This window comes from Echeneis naucrates, chromosome 6 (assembly GCF_900963305.1).
Source record: "Echeneis naucrates chromosome 6, fEcheNa1.1, whole genome shotgun sequence".
Taxonomy (NCBI): Eukaryota; Metazoa; Chordata; class Actinopteri; order Carangiformes; family Echeneidae; genus Echeneis; species Echeneis naucrates.
The window spans coordinates 22,191,319-22,213,993 of record NC_042516.1 but is presented as its reverse complement, the minus strand read 5'-3'; the positions used below and the strand labels follow the sequence as shown (position 1 = coordinate 22,213,993).

At 43.7% G+C, this 22,675-nt stretch overlaps 1 protein-coding gene across 1 annotated transcript; it reads left to right on the top strand.

Annotated features, from left to right (window-relative positions):
* Positions 1–285: 285 nt before the first annotated feature.
* On the top strand, positions 286–22,433 carry vwde (von Willebrand factor D and EGF domains). The gene is made up of 31 exons (XM_029504573.1): positions 286–349; positions 2,125–2,315; positions 4,249–4,480; positions 5,103–5,171; positions 6,680–6,912; positions 8,304–8,393; positions 8,799–8,946; positions 9,089–9,303; positions 9,402–9,475; positions 9,631–9,904; positions 10,192–10,388; positions 10,482–11,359; positions 11,714–11,850; positions 12,336–12,500; positions 12,979–13,083; positions 13,632–13,746; positions 14,725–14,981; positions 15,955–16,174; positions 16,247–16,384; positions 16,518–16,730; positions 17,089–17,523; positions 18,109–18,204; positions 18,371–18,466; positions 18,579–18,674; positions 19,466–19,561; positions 19,675–19,770; positions 19,943–20,038; positions 20,113–20,208; positions 20,638–20,733; positions 21,029–21,126; positions 21,481–22,433. Exons 1-31 carry the CDS (start codon positions 334–336, stop codon positions 21,493–21,495), a joined length of 5,283 nt encoding a protein of 1,760 aa, XP_029360433.1. The 5' UTR covers positions 286–333; the 3' UTR covers positions 21,496–22,433.
* Positions 22,434–22,675: the final 242 nt, after the last annotated feature.

The following is a 22,675-nucleotide window of genomic DNA, read 5'->3' as shown; positions in this document are numbered from 1 at the left end:
GGGAAGGTGCAGTTCGCCCCTCCTAACGCCCTGATGCTGCAGACTGCAGCTGCTGCGACTCCTCCAACCCGAGAACACCTCCGGAGCTCCGGGCTGCCGCTTCACCGGCGTGGCGTCGGAACACGAAGACTGCCTTCCTCTTCCTCTTCCTCTTCCTCTTCCTCATCCTCTTCCTCATCCTCCCGCCGGACCGAGCACTTCATCGGTCAGCGGCTCTCGCTCGGTGCTCGAGCAAACTCAAAGTGGGGAAGTCGCGCTGCAGCCTGAAGGACCATGAGGCTGAAAACTCCGAGGAAACTTCTGACCTGTCTGCTGTTTTTACTTCCTCACGCCATGATGGCCCACACAGGTAAGACCTGAAGAGCTGTCTGTGGACACGAGCTGATGATGATGAAGGTGAAGGTGAAAATGATGATGATGATGAAGGTGATAAAGGTGAAGGCGGTGATGATGGTGAAGGTGATGATGATGATGAAGGTGATGATGAAGGTGATGATGATGATGATGAAGGTGATAAAGGTGAAGGCGGTGATGATGGTGAAGGTGATGATGATGATGAAGGTGATGATGAAGGTGATGATGAAGGTGATAAAGGTGAAGGCGGTGATGATGATGGTGATGGTGAAGGTGATGATTATGATGATGATGATGAAGGTGATGATTATGATGATGATGATGGTGAAGGTGATGATGATGATGAAGGTGATGATGAAGGTGATGATGAAGGTGATAAAGGTGAAGGCGGTGATGATGATGGTGATGGTGAAGGTGATGATTATGATGATGATGATGAAGGTGATGATTATGATGATGATGATGGTGAAGGTGATGATGATGATGAAGGTGATGATGAAGGTGATAAAAGTTAAGGCGATGATGATGGTGAAAGTGATGATTATGATGATGATGACGGTGAAGGTGATGGTGATAATGATGAAGGTGATAATGATAATCATGATGATGGTGATAAAGGTGATAAAGGTGATGATTATGATGATGATGATGAAGTTGAAGGTGATGAAGGTGATGATGATGAAGGTGATGATGATGATAATGATGAAGGTGAAGGCAGTGATGATGATGGTGAAGGTGATAAAGGTGAAGGTGATGATGATGATGATGAAGGTGAAGGCAGTGATGATGATGGTGAAGGTGATAATGATGATTATGATGAAGGTGATGATGATGATGATGATGATGATGAAGGTGTGATCACAGGTCTGAGTCAGAGATGGACCCTCAGGTGGGTTTTGTCTCTCTGCCACAGAGAAGCTGGTCCATCATGTGGTTTGGTCCAAGGCCACATCGTTCAGGTGATGAGGACTGAAGGGACATAGTACTGCAGGAAGAATGAATGAATGAATGAATGAATGAATGAATGAGCTGCTGCTGATACAGCACACTCTGTCAGGATTTCACTCTTCATCTGACCTCATTTGCAAGTTTTGTTATAGCTGCATAGCCAGAATTAGCATTAAGACTCCTCCTTTAACCTTTAACCTTTAACCACAACCACAACTGAGATTTTTGTGAAATAACCTTGTTTACTTTAAGTTTGCAGAGATACGCAAAGATAAGCTGGTGAATCAGGTGCTTCTTTCCTTCAGGTTACAGCTCGTGTGAAAGCGTTTCTGTTAACGAATGCCAGCAGTCACTTCCTGCCGAGAAAATCCGTGAATAATTATGTAGTCCGGTTTGGCTTCAGTTCAGGTGCTCGTCGTTATTAGAGACTTATTTTTGAATAGGTGGAAGTGTCAGAAAATAATTACCTTCATCATAATAAATCTAGTCTTTGTCTGTAGATGTGTGTTGGGTTCAGGCTTTGCCTGCAAAGTATTTTCATTAACTGATCAATAAGAAATCCTGCAGTTTAAACGATGGGAATTTACAATGCAAACGACTTAAAATGACTGAATCAATCAGTAAATATAACGGTATCCTAAATGAAGATCATGTCACTGCGTGTCATGGTGTCCTTTTAATCATCTTGTAAATGTTTATCTTGATTTTGGCGCAGCTGGACACTGAACGTCCACAAAGTTTTCCATATATTCGATCATTGCTATTGACAGACTTGGTGAATGTCCAGTGCTTATTATTGTCTCTGGCTGGCTGTGCTCACAGTGCTCCCTCCTGAATGTGCACCGGGCGGCCACTCCGTCCTCCAGAACCCCTACCGCAGCACCACCTTCAGCTCCAGCTGGCTGCAGCAGTCGGCCCTGCAGGACTTCATCTGCGACCATTCCCTCACTCCGGGCTGGTACCAGTTTCAGATTTTTGACAAGCCGGCCAGCATGCCCACTCAGTGTGTGGAGGTAATCCGTGTTTTCTTGTGATTACTTTGCTTTCCAAAGCCATAGGCTGCACTTCACCAAGCTTTTGTGATCAGTTAATCACCAAATGTAAAACAATAGAATAACAAATAGTTGGATGAATAACTGACTCGTTGATGGATTGTTTCACCTTTAATCTAAAGAAATGTAATTAGCTAACTCTTAACATTGAGTTGTTTCCAATGAATAAGAGTTTCAGTCTGTGTCAAAGTTACGATGAAGTGCTGTAGAAAATTACCAAGTCTAAAGGTGAGAAACTGTTCTGGAAAGGACAGCTCTGCGCAGACGTTTTTATTCTTTGGTCAACCAGCCATTTATTCATTCATATGCCTTAAAATGATCTGGTTCATTTTTAAATTGCACAACTCAGCAAAATCAGAGAAAACATAAGAATGAATTCAGGGGATTGAGAGATTGTCTGTCGCCATCTTGGACTTTTCAAACCAGAAGAAATCACATTTGGAGGAGATGCCACGTCCCCTAAAACGTACTACTGGGACCCTAAGTTGAAAAATGAATGTCATAATTAGTAAAATGATTAGCGAAATGGGTTAGGGTTAGCTTCAGTTAATTTAATGGATAATAATACAGTTTCGTTCCTTTTTTTAATTCTCCTTGCTCCAGTTTTCTGTGACTACAACAGCCGGCACCTTTTTCGGCCCACGTGTTTTACTTCTGTGTATGAAGAATAATAAGGCCTGAGACAGAGCGACCTGAGATGAACTGTTGGCCGATAAATGGTCACGTTTTAAGTCACAGCTCAATCTTTGCCACAGCTTTAAAAGTCAGTCCTCCAAAAAAATCTCAGATCACTCAAGTCATACTTTCTTAACTATGTGGCAGCTTCGACCTTAATTGAAGGTCCTAAAATTCTCATGACCCCTGAAATTGGGGCGTTTTAATTTTATCACATCATTCACTTTGTAGGAGCAGGTGGCGAGGTCCCGGTGTGTGATACAGACGTGAGGATGTACGTTTCTTTTCATTACCAGCATCAACATGTCAGGCTGTGGAATCTCTCGAGACCTCGTCTGTGACCTCATGCAGAGAAACTCTGACGTGGCCTCTCTGTTGTCGGTGGAGTCTTCGTGTCAAATCATAAAATGCTTGTGTTTTATTGCACATGGGTGGACACACACTGTTATCAGTGTATGTGTGTGCATATTTATGAAGGAGAGTGCAAGGAGAGCTGGAATGTGTCTCATTTCCTGCAGGCGGCCTGCTGTGAGGAGCCTGCAGGATCCATCTGAAGTGTCGCTCTCCATCCCGGCTGATGGATATCCTCGGGAATGGGCAGCCGACGGAAGAGAGGATCGCTGTGAACATGTGTTATGTGATATGTAATAAGGCGATGTCTTTATGACGACGGATGAATGCACAGATTCACGATGAGCTCAGTCTCATTTAGCATTTCAAGATTTATTCTCAAATAGTTATAAGTGGTTGTGCTTTTTCAGAATCAGAATTGGACTCCATTATGAGTGAGGGGAAGTTGGTCTGAGTTTACTGTGTTGGCAGCATAAAGAGAGAGAGACATGGACAATCAGATATTTTGAACATTAGAGGCTTTGGAGCTGATTTTTCTTCATGACGTCTCAAAAGAATTAGCACAACTCCTTGAAATCAGCTGTAGAACAACCCAAACACAGCTTTTTCTTTGGTTGTAATGGCATTATGGTGTTTTTAGTTATTAAATAATGGAAATTCAGTTTCTCTCTTCGTTGATTCTAGTTTTCTGAGCTAATGTCCCGTCACAGAGAACAGAGTCCTTTTTGTGTGACAGATATAATTAGCTGAGGCTGTGCAGATTGTAATATCTAGACCACTCTGTGACGTTTTTAGAAGGAAAACAGTTAAAAGACTAGCTGAATTAACACGACCCCCTCCTTCTCCTTCTCCCTTCCCAAACATCCAGGTAAACCACTGTGGGACTCAGGCGCCTGTGTGGCTGTCTCTGGGGGAAGGTGAGTCCCTACCTGGGCCTCTGGAGGTCAGGCAGCTGACGGCCTGCGCTGCGTGGCAGGTATTCCCGGGCAGCGCCAGAGACTGCTGCTTGTTCCGCATCCCGGTCTCCGTGCGTAACTGTGGAGACTTCTATGTTTACCTGCTGCAGCCCACACAGGGATGCATGGGATACTGCGCTCAGGGTACGTCTGTGCACAGGATCCTACTCTGATCTCCGTTTGTGACACAATGAAAGGCCAGACATCCAGTTCAAGTTCCGTTTTAACTAACTGGTGTAGTCCACCTATCAATCAGAATTAATTAGAATGTGTGGTACGTGTGTGCCATTCTGCGACAGAGATAGTTCCCATCTCAAACTTTGCTGTAAGCTGTGATGCTTTGTGACAAAAGGAGACAGGAAACAACAGAAATAATATGTATGTAGTCACTCGTGACTCCATAGCTAGTCCATTTTAGAGGCGGAGGCTGTGAAACATAAGCATTGGGAAAATTTGTGAAATGCATTGAGTTAAAAAAAGATTACATTTGAGTGATGAGGGTGGGCCTCTCTTTCTTTCTAGGTTAAAACACAGAAGTGTTTGTTTGTGCTGGCAGCTGTTAAAAATGTTGAGACAGATCAAAAGTGAAAACACAACTGCTGCCTTATCTGAGGAACTGCACGCCCACTTAAACTAAACTGTTTCCCAGATAAGATCGTCGCAGGAAAGTGAATGTTGGCAGCAAAACCTGCAGTTTCCTCTCAAACGTGTGTTAATTAACGTTCATTTACGGTGGACTCTTGCCTCTGCTCTATTTCCCTTTCAGAGACATCGGATGATTTACCCGCAACGACCTGCGGCCCGGACGAGGTGAACGTCGGTGGAACATGTAGAAGTGAGGATCCTGCTGCCGTGTTTACGGCCTGTGCTTGTCTCTTCATGTTAGGTCAAACAGCAAAACAATCAGGAGGTCAGGGAGTTGCCATGCGGTCAGGAATGCAGCGGCAGCCCCCTCACTGCTCCTCTTAATGAGCTGAACATGTGCTCCGGTCTCCATGGGGACAGCCCTCGGCCTGGACGTGAGTTACGCCAAGGCAGGTTTCACGACGCTGGAAGTGAAAAAGGAGGAGGGGAGTTTAATTAAAGAGATGGAAGACCAGTGAATGTGATTATTAACATGTTTTAAATTATGGACTCCAGCTTTCTGAACTCACTGCTCCGCTCGCAGACTCTTTGGAATTTTCACATAGAAAAAATTTGTTTTTCAGCAATAATAGTCCAGTAACCCGGACCCATTCGCTTCCGTTAGACTTTCTAACTTGGTGTAAGACAGCTTCTAAGGTGACATTTCATATCGGAATATCTTGCCGCTCCTAGCGCCCTCGTTTATCATGATACGCATCATTACAAGCCATGCAAATTTAGGCGTAAGACTGTGCTTTTTAATAGACATCTGACAGATTTTGTCAAGGTCCTAAAATGAAGCATTAGATGGCCTCTACATTTACAGGAGGTGCCCACTCACTAATCAGAGATAAGAGATGCATTCAGGTTGTGGTTGAAAAAAAAAAAAAAAAACAATTGATTGGGCCCCGTTTAGTTAGTCTGTTGGGGGGTCAATCCTCTTGAGGGTGGTCTAGTCTGGTCTGGTTTCTGGAGGGGTCCGGTCTATCCTCTGAAGGGGTGAGGGCTCTGGTCTGGTCTGGTCTATCCTCTGAAGGGGTGAGGGCTCTGGTCTGGCCTGGTCTATCCTCTGAAGGGGTGAGGGCTCTGGTCTGGTCTGGTCTATCCTCTGAAGGGGTGAGGGCTCTGGTCTGGTCTGGTCTATCCTCTGAAGGGGTGAGGGCTCTGGTCTGGCCTGGTCTATCCTCTGAAGGGGTGAGCGCTAACCACGTGCCGCCCAAGTCACCAAATATATACCAACCGTATGCGCATGCGCATATCTGTATCCAAGTGCCGCCAATATTAGTAATGAGCAGTGCGGCTGCGTAAAGCTAGCTATTATACTCCAGCAGGAATTTATGGAGTAAGTTGAGACAAATGTTTATAAATGTTGAACACTGATAAGCAAATACACACACACACAGTCATGACATGTTTGTTTTTCATTTCAGGAACCTCAATGTAGGGAAAATAAAATATAGCTTAAGGTGGACAACTTTTTAGAGCTCCCCCTGATGTCCCTGGATATTATTAAAACAATCCATCAAAGTGAGAAATTAAGATAATTCCGTTCCAAAGCATGTTGAATTCAGCCAAAGACACAGGACAGTGATGCACATTCCTGCATCTACACCCTCTGGTGCACTTGTTTTTTTTATTTTATTTTATTCTTTATGCATCGCTACATGCAGAAATGCATTAACGCCATCGGATCTCCTGTCTGTGCCTCCACCCGCTCAGCCAAGCGGCCTCCCCGTCCCTCGGTCCCGGTGATCGTCCCGGAGGTGACCGGTAACTCCGTCCAGCTGAAGTGCAGCTTCCACGGCGGCTCCAGCAGCAGCTCTCTGGGGTTCGTCGTGGCCTGGTCCCGGCTCTCCTCGGACGGCAGGAAGGAGGAGCTGAAGCAGGAAACCACCGTCCAGACCTCCGCCTTCATCGAGCTGGACGGCTTCAACCTCCGTCTGGGGGACAAGGTCAGGTCTCATATCAGCCTTTAGCTCTGGTCTGAAGAAGAGCTAAACGTGGATGCACCCCAAACAAACAGTATTAAAAAATAACAGTGAAATGTTTTTTGACGGCTAGTGCTAGCTTAGCATAACTTCACACAAACCGGAAATGAGTTTAAGCTAGCTCAGCGGTGTTAGCTTTCCTCAGGAAAAAAACTAAAAAACAAAAAACAAAAGATATTAATGTCTATTAACACAGATAAATTTATCTGACCCCGTGCTGATGGGGGAAAAAAAGAAGGTTGAAGGATAATTTTTAATTTGATTTCTAGCTGTGTGAGAAACGGAAGTTGACATTGGCTAAAGGGTAGCTAAGGGGTCAAGATGACAGTCAAGGCTAACTTGATGTTAGTTAAAACTTATTTTTACAGCTGAACTTTAGTTTGATTGTGAATTAACTTGACTAAGAATTAAATTGCAATAGACACGAATTAAATCAACGCAAGTTCAGACTTGTGACTGAAAAATAAATGCGCTAATTGTTTGCTATCTGTAGCTTAACGCTCCTAGCCGTTGTTAGCACTCAGCTAACGCTAAAGGCTAATTTAGCCATATTGCTGGTTTATTTTGGTGAAATGTGGTGAAAAGTGTTGGTTATTTCTTATCTTTGGTTAAGTTTAATGAATGCTAACACTGGATGATAACTTAATACCATATTTCCTTTACTTTAAAGTTAATTCTGTTGTAATCTCTGTCCAATACAAATTGAATCCAGGTTTAATTAAACTGCTAAATTGTCAGCCCTTCTGTGTTGGTCCTGCTGTTGTGCTCACTCACAACATTTACTTATAGCCTGATATTTTCAAATTTGGCAAATAAAATTGTTTGCTTTTAGAAGATTTTTTTAACCATTGTGGACAGATAAGGAAGTGCTACACTAAGTTGCCCTATATGTGGAATAAAAACCTCCTGCTCGTATCCTGGAAGGCTAAAGGATAAAATGGGGTAAAGCCTAATTTCTGTGAGTACTGTGACTGTCACCACGAAATTCCTGCGACAGTTGACTTTCTGTACATTAGGAAATAAAAACTGTAAATCAAATATGTGACAGCATAGACTGAAGTTAACGTTCAAAGATGTCAACACGTTGTTTTGTTTTACTGTCTGCATGTGCGTGACCTAGAATTAAACTTTTTATAAAGCCAGGATGTTTCCCCTTTATTTTACCACACAGTCCTTTCTGCCCAAATGTATATACAATTTCTAAACTTGCATGATATGCATTGAGCTCAATGTGCAAAACAGGTTGTGCAAGATTTACATTGTAGACAAAGTGATAATAGCAAAGAGCAAATGGTGTGCACAATACTAAATCATATATTTGATAAAAGATCTCTCTTTCTCCCACCCTCTCTCAGATTTACTGCTCCAGCTCCAGTTTCTTCTTGGACTCGTCTGATGTCCGTAGTGCTTCAGTGGAAAGTCTGGAATTTTTTGCTGGGATCAGGGTATATCACAGCAATCTGATATTTTAACTATTTCAACTATATGTGAATGACTGTGGCTATATTTTTTGAGCAAAGAGAGATAATGTCTTTATTATTGCATGTATATTTGTGTGTCACTATATTTCTGTATAATTGATTGAACAGTGAGTAAAATATTAACACGCTAACCTCCTTGCTGATATTTAGAGGTAAAGATTGTCAAACTTGTAAAATAATTATTGTTGAAAGGACATGATTAAAATGTTTGAAAACTTTTTAAAAGCTCTGCATTGCCTTTGCCTCTGAAGTGCCACCCAATTATAGAGATGAACACAGAAATATGGGTCTGATACCTTTTACATGATGGTGATGACGTTTCTGGCTGTAAAAGGGCTGACCGGGCTTCTTTATAACTGTTTTGCATAGCTCCGATCAGAGGTCAGCAGTGTTTCTGAGGACGGGAGACTGTATGAGTTGGTGGTTGAGAGCTCAGTTCCAGTCCCCTGTCTGGAGGAGTCATCTCCCTCAACAGAAAAGTGCAAACTGTCCCTGCAGCTCAGCACAAACAGTCAAGGTGAAGACGTCCAAATTGAAGATTGGGCATCTATTATTCATGCACTTTTACTAAACTAATAAATGCGTGAGCGATCTAATAAGATAAAACATTTGTTCCGTCATCAGGTGAATATTTTCAACCTATACCCCTTGTGTTGCAGATGAGAATTTGTTGGGTGCAGATCTGTCTCTGTCATCTTGCACGATGGATCTGTCCCGGAGCCCCTGCAGGGAGGGGGTTTGTAGCCGAGCTCTGATCCACTTCAGCCCCATCACAGACTTTGTCAAAGATGGCAACAGGACAACTCAGGTCTCTGTCAAACCCATTGTCACACAGGATTTTCTGTGGAATGGTTACTCGCCTGAACCTTTTGAGGTAAAACTCATGTAGTTTATTTATCATTACATCACTGTTTCTGTTGGTTTTTTTTTTTTTTGTTGTTTATGGATGCAGCTTTACTGTATCATTTTCAGGTAACGGTTAAAGATGTTCCCTCAGCCTACTGCTACTCTTTCTCTGATCCTCACATCATCACATTTGATGGCAGGTACTTCAGTCTCAGTCACAAAACATTTATCAAAGGCTATGCTATGTTTTACTGTATTTTCATTGCATTTCATTATAATTTATAAAGTGACATAGGAAATGAAGGCTTGTGTTTTTCCAAGACAGAACCCGTGTTGTTTTGCTGTTTATTTACAGGCTTTATCACAGCGATCAAATAGGCACTTTTGTTTTATACAAGAGCACTTTTTGGCCATTTGAGGTCCACGTTCGTCAGTGGGAGTGTGGCAGTGTGGTGCATGCTGCCTCTTGTGTGTGCGGCTTCGTGGTGAGGGATGGTGGCAATGTTGTCGCTTTTGATATGTGCAACGGGGAAATGGGTGAAACCAAGCCTCATCTGTCTGTGAAGAATAGGGACCTGAGCAAGAGTGGCATTCGGATCACTGAGTCCTATCAGGGACGCAAAGTCACTGTGAGTCATACAAATCAAAAATAAATTTCATTTTTGTGACTATGATGACGAGTAAATTGCCTTAAAATGTTTCTTTATTTCTTTGCTATACGCTGGGACCAGGGGAATGAATTTATAGAGATAAATTCACAAAAGGACCCTGTGACCTGTAGAGCTGGCTGGAGTTTTGAGCTTTGGGGGGGGGGGGGACTAGCAGTTTCACTTCTCTTCCAGTCTGAATGATAAGCTAAAAAAACAAAACAAAAACACGCTGCTGCTTGTTGCTGAAGATCTTCTTTGGTCTCCAGGTGACCTTCTCTTCTGGAGCGTTTGTTCGTGCAGACGTGTCCAACTGGGGAATGAGTCTGACTCTGAGAGCACCAAGTTCAGACTGGAGTCACACAGAAGGTCTATGTGGGACCTACGACGGGCGGTCAGACAACGACTTCCACTCAGCAGGTGGTGCCACACTGGAGGATCTCCAAAGTTTCATCTCTGAATGGAGGTCTGGGTCACCAATTGATTGAAGGTATCTGCAGGAATTTTCACAGTCAAATCCGCTTACCTCTTCACTGACAAGTTTTTTTCCCCCTGCCAGACTTCCTCCAGGCACCAGCCTGTTTGACACCATGCCATCCCATCTAAGTACACTGAGCCCCCGCAAGTACTGTACCTGTACAGAGTCCCGTCTTGCATCACCCAGAACCGGTTCTCGACCGGTCACCACCTCTGACTCCACTTGCTCTCATGATGGCAACGTGCGTCCCCTCAGTGTGATTCCCACTTTGGACGTCACAGCTGAATACATTGGCTCAGTGGAGCTCCTCAGAGGAAATGAAAGACAGTCACTGCCTCCAGGTCACCTCACCCAAAAAACTCGAGGTCAACATATTGGCGCCCAGCATCAGCTTGAGGGCATCAACTTGAGAGCCTCCATGGATGAAGCTTTGACCCCAGCTCAGCACCAGCAGCGTATGGGCAGACGACAGTCCCACCGTTACGTTTCTAACGCTTCACACCAAAGCCTCAGTCAGTCTGACCTAGAGGGATTTACCTACTTCTTCCCGGAAGACCACGAGCCCGCAGTTCAACCTGACTCCTCCCGAACATGGCCCACACCCTCTGGCCTCACAGAGCAGCAGGTCCGGGCTCAGTGCCAGCAGGCTGTGGCACACTCCAGCACTGCAATAGGTTGTGCACGCCTCCTAGAAGAGTCCCTAGTTAGCCAAGCAGTGACCATGTGCGTTACTGACCTACAACTGAAGGATGACAAGTCATGGCTCAACGCAACGCTGCCACTGCTGGAGAACGAGTGTGAGAGGAGGCTGGTGGAGGAGAGGAGGAGAGAACAGGAGCACCAGGATGTTCTGGCTGTGCTCAAGTGCCCCAATCTGTGCAATGGGAACGGCCAGTGCTCAGAGTGGGGTTGTGTGTGCTTCCCAGGGTTTGGGTCCTATGACTGCAGTGTGCTGTCTGGTAACGTAATAAACAACAGATGTAACACAAACACACCACTGAACAAATTCTTGCAAAACCAAAAAGAAGTAGCTTTTAGGTTCATAGAACAGCAAGTTTAAAGACACAACTCATAGCGGGTCAGAAAACAGGGCAGACCTGTTTTTAATGTTATTAACTTGACCTACACTCACAAGACAACATTTTAAAGCATCTCTGATCTCCAAGCTTTAATACATTCAACAGTTGGATCTCTGACCTTGTGTGGAACTGTATGAGAAACATATGGTTTGTAGTTTTGACTGAATGTCTGTGTTTTAACAGTCCATGCTCTATGCTTTTTTTTTTGGGGGGGGGGGGGGGGTGATCGTGAAGACCAAATCCCAGAGATCACCGAGTTGGAGAAGGAAGGTCTGTGTGACGTCCGACAGGGAGACTGCTCAACCGTCCAGGTCTACGGTCAAGGCTTCAAAGACTCCTACGAGCTCAAGTGTGAGTTTGTTAAAGAAAAGGTACTTCTGCTTTTTCGGTCTTCCATTTGTTTCATTTTTTCATTCTCTTTTGTGGATGTTTTCTTCTATTTTCTCTGACTCTTCCTCATAAAATCAAATTGCAACGTAGATTCAGACCATTAGGTTATCCAGAATCTCCAGAATTAGTGGATGTTTTGTCTAAATTTCTGAATGAATATTTTGATCTGCTAATCATGTTCAACACATGTATACCAACACTGTACTATAGAATTTTTCAAACCACTCATCCTGAGAACTGCAACAAGCTGTCAATATTACAGCGGCACTGTCACATGCAGGAAGGGCAGAGAAAAATCAGCATTCCTCTGTTCAGACGTAAATGATGCCTAAATGGGAATTAAAGTCTATGTCAGCATGTGATTTATGTTTTATTTCCAGTTTACGTCCTAATCCTTTATCCTTCTTCTTTCTTTCTTTGTCTTCTGTTGTCACTTCTAATGTCTCTTCCTGCGTCTCTTGTTAAGTTTGTGGAAGAGGACTGGGTTCTGGATGAGCCTCAGTTCGTCCTGGCCACCTTTCTGGATGTATCTGCTCTGGAGTGCCAGCTCCCTCTGGAGGACAGCGGCACTCCTTCAGGCCTGGACCTGGAAACCATCACAACCAGACCACTGGCTCGTTGGCAGATCAAAGTCAGTCACATCTTCACTGACGTCTGTAATTAAATGATACAACTGCTGTAAAATCAATAAATCCCATTGCCTTGTCTTTTCCTCCTCCCAGTCCTGTCCCATTGCTTTTCAGTCTTTCTCAAACTTGATATGAAACTTTTTGCAAGAATGCTCCCACAGTAAATCTGCACTGGAATAAATGGAAGCAGCCAGATGTGAAAGTTAGTCTTTGGCTTCAGTAGTGGAAAGGATCCAGAGGAGGAAGTGGACTCAGCACTGTTCAGATTGGCTTATTTAACTATCATAAGCTAAATTAGTTAGGGAAGACTTTCCCCCTGCAGATAAGTCTGGTAAACCTTTTGTTAATCACGGAGGAAGACTCTGTCTTGTCTCTTCTGTATATCAAATATTAGAGCTGCAGAAAATGAGCCATTGTGAATGACTTATTAGTTTAATGTCTTTCCCCAGTGATCCAGAGTAATCGCCTCTCCTCTGACAGGTATCCAACGATGGCTACAGCTACAGTAATGCCAAGATACTGACTCTGTATGATGGAGCTTGTCAGATCTGCAGCCTCAACACCGAAGTCCTCTGCACCCTGAGGGTAAGACTTCCTTATTTAAATGTAAACATCAAAAGCAGCCGTGTTTCCAAAGATAAATTATTCTGTCCTTAAAATTTGTTTGACCTTCAAAATGAATCGGATGGATTTGAAAGTCAATATTTATTTCTAAATTCAGCTCATGTTAACTAAATGGTTATGATTGGATGATTTGGACCTATATGATTTTGCATGATAAAGTGTTTTTGGACAGATGCGTATTTCTTCAACAAGGATTCAGCCATGTTTTTCTGCAGGAGTGTGAACATTAATCATGCTGCTCTGAATTGTAATGGTACAGCCAGGGATCTGTTTGAAACACAGGAAACAATCAGGCTAATTTTCCTTAAACAAAATGTTTCAACAAAACTGACCTTGTCCTCTTGGTGCCACGTTCTGTGTGTGCTTTGTATAAAACCGTGTGACTCACTGAGTAGGCTCAACAAACAGCATGTTTCATGTAATGAAAGGCAATTTGTTTCAGGGAGATGTGAACACTGACCTCATGATAATTATTAATTATTCAATGATTTATTTACTTTGCTTCTCAGGAGAACACCTGCAACATTGACGGCCTGTGTTACAGTGAGGGAGAGTCCAATCCCAGCAGCCCTTGCCTCACATGCCGACCAGACTCCTCCAAATACACATGGTCCATAGTGGAGAGTATGTACATAAGAATGTCAGTGTCACAAATCTGGTTTGCCTCACAACTTGTTGGCATTAAACAGAGCTGAAGAAGACTAAACTGAAGCGAGCACTGTGCACGACCAATCATGACGCTGACTCAGTGGAGCTGAGGCTGGGTAGCCATCGCTCCTTCGTTGCTCGGGGCTGTTTGGATAATTTATCCGCAGCTCTGTGCAGATTGGAGCCACTGAAGTTGCTTTGGTCTCCCGGCACTGAGGCGAGAAGAGCTTACCTCATTGTTATGCTTTCTGACCAACTTTACTTCTTCAACTTAAAGTAGGTCAGACGGAGCTCTGCTCCATTCAGAGGAGGGGACAGAATATGGAGCAGGAGCTTGACAGCAGTTAAAGTCTAATGATGACGGGACAGGGTGATGACTATTGATTAGACTGATTATATCTGCTCATAAATATGTATGTATGTGCGATGTGAAATATATCACTCAATCAGTTTACCACACATGCTTCCAATCAATTATTCATTAACTTTTTAAAGGCAGACTCTGATTAAGCCTTAATGTTTCAGCTAATTCTGATATTCTCAGAACAATAACATTATTAACCGTACAAATTTTCCTCATTTGGGGTTGGAGTCAGTCAGCTGACATTGGTCGATTGATGGATTGCCAGTTTATCACAGGGCTGATATTTAGAGACCAAATAGTCACACTCACATTCAGTCATTTAGTCGTCAATCAAATCAACTGTGGGAAGAATCTGGAGTAACTTGATGAACCATTTCCAACAAGGCAGGCTCCAGGTTCTTCTCTGTGAGGCAACAGTTCCAACCACAGAACTCAAATTTAAAAATGTACATTTTTTCCAGCTTGTGCCAAATTGAAATTGACATACAGTTTAAGTTTGAGTCCTTTGTAACCTTTGTAACTCTGGTTCCATGTCTCCATCCGGTCCGTCACCCATACACAGGTTGATTTTATTCTGTCACCTCTATCAGGGAACACACCCCCGGTGCTGCAGTCGCTGCCGTTCGGTCTCCGGTCCTTCCAGGGAGAGAACTTCATCTACCAGCTACAAGCTGAGGACCCCGAAGGATCAGTGGCTCTCTTCACCCTGACATCAGGTCCGGAGGGAGCATCTCTTTCTGCTGCCGGCCTGTTGACGTGGAAGGCCACAGCTGAGCGTGCAGACACGCACACGTTTCACTTCACTGTGACAGACGACTGTAATGCTGAGACCAAAGGCTCTGTGGAGGTAACACTGAGTTAATTTTTAATTTTCATGCTTGTGTATTATGAAGTGTCAGTGAAAACAGTAACAAAATAAACACAGAACATTGAAAATGAGCCTGAATAAATAAAAAAATTTTTTATTAGATTAAATAAGGTTGTCAGTAAGGCTTCTATTTAATTGTTTAACAACAAAATCAATAAAAGATTCAGTGATTTAGTGATGGGTAAGTTGATATCAAACAAACTAAAGCAAAGCCAAACCCGAGAGCACAAAGGGGAGCTGAGAGTGACGAAAACTCCACCCACGTAAACCCAGACCAACAATCCAAGTGGACACTTCTACACTTCCTTAAAGAGGAGGAACAAAGCGAGGCCATGGAAGAGCAGCAGGTAAAATAAATCTGATATAATTTTGAGTTGAGTACTGTAAGGGAAGGGGACATTGTGAGGCGCTGCTGGCCTTTGGTCTTGGCTGCTTCCTCCCAGTAGAGGGAGCTAATAGTGCCTTATTTTCTGCTGAAGGTGCTGCCACCTTCTACCAACGGTTCACTCTGAGCATATGACCTGACCTGGTGCTGATGGACACTATTGTCCCAGAATGCCATACACACAGGAAACGGGAGCTCTCTCAGACTCCAGAACAATCAAACTAACAGACTGGATTTCCTGTTTTTCCATGTTTTCATTTATTTTTAGCAGTTTGATAGAAATGCATCATCACAGAAATCTTGTGCCATTTTCTCTTGATGAAAAGGGTTCAAATACTTAAATACTACTAACTGCATGTGAAACTGTGTGTACAACATAGACTCTACAGTAGCTGTGTAATAATACAAGGGTGAACATTTGCTGTGTTTCCATATTTCACATCTCTATTTCTCCTGCTGTCTACCTGTATAAGTTCCATGTAAACGCATGCACCTGTGAGTGGATGGCAGCGTCGTCCTATCCAGGGGATACTGTGTGATGAAGAAAGTCGTCTTGTCTTCTTGCAGGTGTCTGTGCGCTCCTGTGAATGTCTGAATGGAGCTTCCTGTGTAACCAACATCAACCTGCCCGTCGGCAGCGGGGAATATCTGTGTGTGTGTCTCGATGGATTTAAAGGACAAAGGTGTGAGGTGGACATTGATGACTGTAAACCCAACCCCTGCAGGCTGGGCCGATGTATCGATGGCCCCAACTCCTTCTCCTGCATCTGTCCACCTGGAATGACAGGTACAAGAGAATATCGTGTAGTTTTATAGTTTTTTGCACATAATTCTGACCTGCTGTTCACTGTGTTTTCAGGCCCTACGTGTAGAGAAGATATAGATGAGTGCATCTCTCAGCCTTGTCTCTCTGGGGTGAGCTGTAATAACACACTGGGCTCCTTCATATGTGGACTCTGCCCAGACGGACATAACGGTGATGGGAAACTCTGCACTCGTAAGCTGTTGTTCTTAACTTTTATTTTAAAATTTCATTTCCTAAAGGAACAGTGCTCTCTGGCAGTAAAAACACAGATAAGAAAGTTCTTACCGTGCATTTTATAGGTTGCTCTCATTATTTTGTTTCCAAGGTAACGCAGACTCTGCTTCCAAACTGGACACCAGCCCACCCAAAGGACCGCAGGTTTCTCTGAGGCCCAAACCCTCAGGCGTGTCTCCGTGCAGCCGAAGGCCGTGTCACCCTGGAGTTCTTTGTTTCCAGAGCATCTACGCCTCTGCAGGCTTCGTCTGTGGACCCTGTCCTTTTGGTCTACATGGGAACGGACAGACATGCACAGCAATAGGTGAGCACAATGGTGAAAGGACAGCAGTGACCAAGCACACATTTTTGTGTGCTGCAGAAATAGTACAACTATTTGGATATATTTTTGTTGAAAGCATGAATCAGTGAGTCAATGAATTGCATGAAACAGATCAAGACTGCCAGCCTTTATTTCTGCTTGAAAGGATAAACTCATTTAAAAGGCTTCACAGAAAGTAACAAACTAGAAACACAATACTTTTTCTCTCCAGATGTATGAAGAGAGCAGATTCTTTTGTTCATTATTTCAGCACCTTCCAACAAAGAGTCCCTTTTCTTCTTAAGTTGAATGTTTCATTCTTGAGTATTCTTAATATCCTCTAACTTCTAGTGTTTTACAGGTCTCGAACCAGCCGCCAGCGGAGCAGACGGTCACGTTCAGTCAAATTCCAGCAAGGAAATGATTCCTACCTCCTCTTTCTCATCATCATCATCCCCCAGCTCACCCAAACGAACCTCTGACAGGAGGGCGAGACCAGAGTCCACCAGCACGACCATTAGAAGAGTTTCATCCACTGATAGAAAGGCCACAGTGGCCACACAGAATCAAACCACAGCCAGGGTGTTTGCTCCCACTGTCCCCAGAGAGGAGCCCACTGGGGTGGAGCTGACCCATGACCTCATCACCGGGGTCAACCGTGGGACGCCGTCTCACCCTGTAACCTGTGCCGACGCTCCGTGCTTCCCTGGTGTCCCCTGTGAGCCCACGGCCACAGGGTCCTTTCGGTGTGGACGCTGCCCATACGGTTACACCGGAGACGGAGTCACATGTAAAGGTGATCCACAAATATGACTCATTAACATTCAATTTAAAAGGAAGACAGAAACATTATCATCCGTTGTGCAATTAACTTTTTAATTGCCATATCTGGGTGGGTCATTCAAGACAGTGTTGTCATCAAAAAAATACATGCAAAAACAATAGGATCTGGATCAGAGGTTCAGTTAATTATTGTTTTATTTCTGAGCAGTTAATTATATGGTTGGAAAAATTACAAAATTGATGGTACTATGTAACACGAAAGTAGGAAATCTTCAAATATAGCAACTTGTATGTAAATATTTGGTGAATAAACTTGAGAGGAAATTATTTAAACAAACAAGCAGAGTTTAAAACTTCTCTTTGATTAAAAAAACTGCACTGCTTTTCTGTGGATGGAGAACAAGAGGGGAAGCTAAACCAGAAAAATGCTTATTGCTGACGGTGATCTCGTCAGGACTTATGCTGCTTTTGATTGATGTGTAGAAACTGAGACGAGGCTGCTGATTGAGTCACATCATCACAACCAGCTAATTTGTTGTGCACATTGAAGCGGCCGTGATGTAAGGAAACCTCCAACTAAACCTGTGATTTGTTCCAGCTGTGTGCAGGCATCTCTGTGGGAGGAACATGGAGTGCTCTCTGCCCAACACCTGCACCTGCAAAGAGGGTTACACCGGATACAACTGTCACATAGGTGAGAGGGGGGAGCGTTGATAGACTGCAATTAGACCAAAGAAATGCTCGAGCCCACACGCAGGAAGACTTTGGAGCTCTGTCTGGACACGTTACTGTTAAACCACGTCTGAGGATTCATCTCATTAACCACTTAATGTTCATCAGAGCTGTCCTCTCTCTAACAGCCGTGTGTCGACCTGACTGCAAGAACCAGGGGAAGTGTGTGAAACCTAACGTGTGTGCGTGTCCTGTGGGCTACAGTGGGCCCACCTGTGAGGAAGGTAATCTGAGCTCATATTCACACCTGTCTAACTGCTGCAGACACACGCACACTGCTGGTGAAACACCAATGAGCGTCTTGTCTCTGTTGTTATCAACCGTGTCGGCGTGTAGCGAGCTGTGACCCGCCCTGTCAGCATGGAGGCACCTGCCTGGCCAGAAACCTGTGCACCTGCCCGTACGGCTACGTGGGACCCAGATGTGAAATAAGTGAGAAGTTTTTCAGTGAAACATTTACACGATTACAGAGTAACAAATGAGGCTCCATCCTGCCGACAGCCAGTCATCTTAACTTAGACTGAAATCAGGAACAAAAGAGCTCAGGCCACCAACACTTCCAACGATTATCAATGTGCAGAGTGTCATTTCTGCCATCTTTCACCTCTCTGCTGTGTGTTGGTTCAGCAGTAACTAAGAATGTATAAATGGCACTTGTGTCTTTGTGTTTTGTGTTATTTATTAGCTAGGAGCTCTGACTCGCTAAAGCTTTGTTGCCATGGTGAAGTTGACAGACAGGTGCTGGTCTTTCTTTCTTTTTTTTTTTTTTTAACCAATTAAAAAAACATTAAGTGTGAATGCGTTATACAGAGCTAATCAGCTGCTGGCTGTAACTTTATAATCTCGTTAGATGTTACGTTCAGACCAGATGAACAGTTTACAGCTTTCAAAGTCTCATTTTCTCCTGTAAGTAAAAGAGGTACATTTTAACATCTGCTAAAGATGAGCCTCTCTTCAAATGTTGATGCACTGTTTGTGTTTATATTTCATCAACTTAAAATAGAAAAGGTTTGTTTATGCTCCAGGGTGTTGTGTATACTTATTTTCACTTCAAAGGTCCAAATGTAATTAGATACAGTGCATTGTTTTTGCACTCATGTCTGTCTGAAGTCTCCAACCAGCAGGGCTCAGTAGAGACTCTTCATCTCCCTTGCTGTTCTTTCTTTTCTGTGGTTTGATTCAGACGTGTGTGTGTGTGTGTAACAGTTGTGTGTCTGTCTCAGTGGTGTGTAACAGGCACTGTGAAAACGGAGGCGAGTGTGTGTCGCCTGACGTCTGCAGATGCAAACCTGGTTGGTACGGACCAACCTGCAACTCAGGTATGTGTTCACGCTGCAGCGACACAGTTAAAAGTTTTGTCAGGTCACATTTCCAGGTGGATCTTGAAGCGGGTGTGTTGGATCTTAAATGTAGCGTGATGTACCTTCTGCAGCTCTGTGTAGTCCTGTCTGTCTGAACGGAGGAACATGCATGAAGCCCAACATCTGCGCCTGTCCCGGGGGCTTCTACGGCTCACAGTGTCAAATTGGTGAGACAGTGATACCAAATTTATCTTTAGCTCTTCCACCTCTGAGAGGAGCTGTGCAGAAAATGTGAATTTTTAAATTGAATCTGTTTAAGGTTGAAGAGCAAAGTCAGCTTTACTCAGGTTGTTCCATGCATACAAAGCTTCTGGAGCCGTGTATTGTTGTGCGTTTCAGCTGTGTGCAATCCTCCATGTAAGAACGGAGGCCAGTGCATGAGGAACAACGTGTGCTCCTGCCCTGAAGGCCACACTGGAAAGAGGTGTCAGAAGAGTAAGTCAGTTCACTGCAGGTTCACCTGGACTAATTCAGCCCACAGTCCAAATAAACAAAACCGTGTGTTCCAGGTGTGTGTGAGCCGATGTGCATGAACAAAGGAAAGTGTGTGGGACCCAACACATGCTCCTGTGCATCAGGATGGAGAGGGAGGAGGTGTAACATACGTGAGTGACTTCATTTATTCAACTACAACAACACTGAACGCTGTAATCACAGCCGTGGACTGTGCAGAAGAACGGACAGAGACCTCAGGCCTTCTTTTTACTTAGTGCCAACAGGGAGCGACCCCACCGGCTGTAAAAAGAGCTCCGGTGTTTGGAAATGTCCTAACTTTTCCCTTGATTTATTACCTCAGGAAACATTTTCTCTAAATCAAGCTAACAGCCAAGTCCTGAGCTTCTCTAAGTTTGTATCGTTTCTATCTGTTCTCATTCTGAAAACAAATGTATTCTTCTTCTGATCTGTCAAGGTTTAACACTTATTATACTTTATCAGCTACAAAGAGTTTACTTCACAACGGCTTTGGCTCGAAGCCAAGCCAAAGATGCAGGCGGCGGTCTCCATTAACGTCTGCCTGTGTGCTCTCACCGCAGCCGTCTGTCTGCAGAAGTGTAAAAATGGTGGCGAGTGCGTCGGACCGAACACCTGCCACTGTCCGATTGGTTGGGAAGGCCTTCAGTGTCAAACACGTGAGTCAGAAACATGGAAGGTGCATTTAAAGGAATAATGTGGTAAAGTTTAATTCAAAAACTTCAATTCCCATTGAGTGCATAAATGAACATACTTCTCAGAACTTGAACGTTTCTGTACTTAAAACCAAATTTTTTGATTAATTCATAATCATTTTGAGGTGTTGGATTTTTCATGCAGTGAAATACTGCGAATCTAAAAAAAATAAACCCTTTATACATCCGATTTTAATTCAGTTTTAACGTTCTAATTATGAGTGTAGGTGTGATCCTTTCATTTTGATTCCCTCCTCAGCGATCTGTAAACAGCGCTGCCTGAACGGAGGCAGGTGTGTCCTGCCTGACTACTGCCACTGTCGGAAAGGCTTCAAGGGTCCCACCTGCACGGTGAAGGTCAGACTTCAGAAGCAGCTCAGCGGGAGGATTTAGTTTTTCTGCTTACGTCCACTGATGCCTCTCATGGGTTAATATTACACCTGTATCCAGGCATCAGGTTCTCTAACAGATAAATATGTTGTTGAAAAACCCAGATGCTTGTCGAACAGAACTGCATCCTGGGAGAGGGGCTAAAACTTCATTTCAATGTGCAACAGCTGTTCCATCCAGATGGTGAGAGGAGTCTGTGAGGATCAGTGATGTTAGAAAGGCATCAGTCTGGGTTTTTCAAACATCACCACGTTGAATATGTTGGAAAACAATGTGGCATGTGAACGTTAGTTTTACTGAAATAATTCTGCACCTTCGCAGGCGTCACAAGCATGATGGAAGAGGAGCGAGGAATGGAGTGAGACGGTACAAAATGCACAAAGAAGAGAGCTCTATAAAATGTGTGTGTGTGTCTGCTGGTGGATACAGGCACGTGTGGCTCTCTGCACATTGGAACGCTAACAGACGGACTCGATGTATTGCACTTTGCTTTTTGGCCCCGTTCACACCTGATGTTGACATCTGTGTCAGGTGATCCGATCACTGGTGGACAGCCGTGTTTTTTTTTTTTTTTTTTTCCCTGACACATTTGAGATCCGATCACTCTCTTTCAGCTGTGTGAAGTAGGACAGAAGTCGTCATGATTATTTTTGCCAGATGTTCAGATTTCACTCTGGAGAAGATGATATGTAGGCCAGTCTGTTTCTGTAGCAGAGTTTATTAAGTAAAACCACCTGATAAAATATACACGGCTCATTAAAAGTCTCTCTCGTTGCTTTTTAAAAGAGTCACTACAGTCCAAAGATCCAAACTTGTTCTGTTCCAGAGCATGGGAGCTGTTAATTGGAAAAAAAAGGGACTGTATTGCAATGAATTCTGCAGCTGTCTTTCTCACATATTCACAAGCTAAAAACAACCCACACACGTCTATCTGAAGCAGGCAGAGATCCAGCGACTCGACCCAGCACGAACTGACGCACTACGAGCTGAACGCCTGTGATCGGATCACCAGACTCGTGTTGGTACCAGGTCTGAACCGGCCCAGAGTCCCTGTACATCACTACCTCAAGGCTAAAGGGACACATCTGTTCAATTCATCAGCTGAGCTTTCTTACAGATGTGAGCGTCACCGCACAGCATCATGTAAAACAGGAAAAGGACAATGTTGATTATTAACGGCAAGCTTTTAGTTTTGATTTAGCCAAATTATAGCCTGGTTTAACTTTTACCCAACTGAATTCTGCACTGTTTGTTATCACACAAGAGAAAAATAAAATAGTCATTGGTAAATAAAAGTGCCTCTCTATTGATTACACCAAATGCTGATAGAAAATGTTTTTTTTTTTTTTTTTAATCAGGCCTGTTCTGTTTCATCAGCAGCAAATTAAACTGGTTCAAATAATGTGACAGAATCAGGGAAACGTGCTATTTCCTGTTTCTGTGCCTTTCATGTCACATGCACTTATTTTATTTATTTGACAAAAATTACAGTTGTAAAAAAAAAAAAAAAAGAAAA

What these genes read in the sequence shown, in the direction of transcription:
- vwde (XM_029504573.1), top strand. An exon ending in AGTTTCATCTCTGAATGGAG is followed by an intron (nt 10,389 to 10,481) that starts GTCTGGGTCACC and finishes TCCCCCTGCCAG; the next exon opens with ACTTCCTCCAGGCACCAGCC. An exon ending in GTGAGTTTGTTAAAGAAAAG is followed by an intron (nt 11,851 to 12,335) that starts GTACTTCTGCTT and finishes TCTCTTGTTAAG; the next exon opens with TTTGTGGAAGAGGACTGGGT.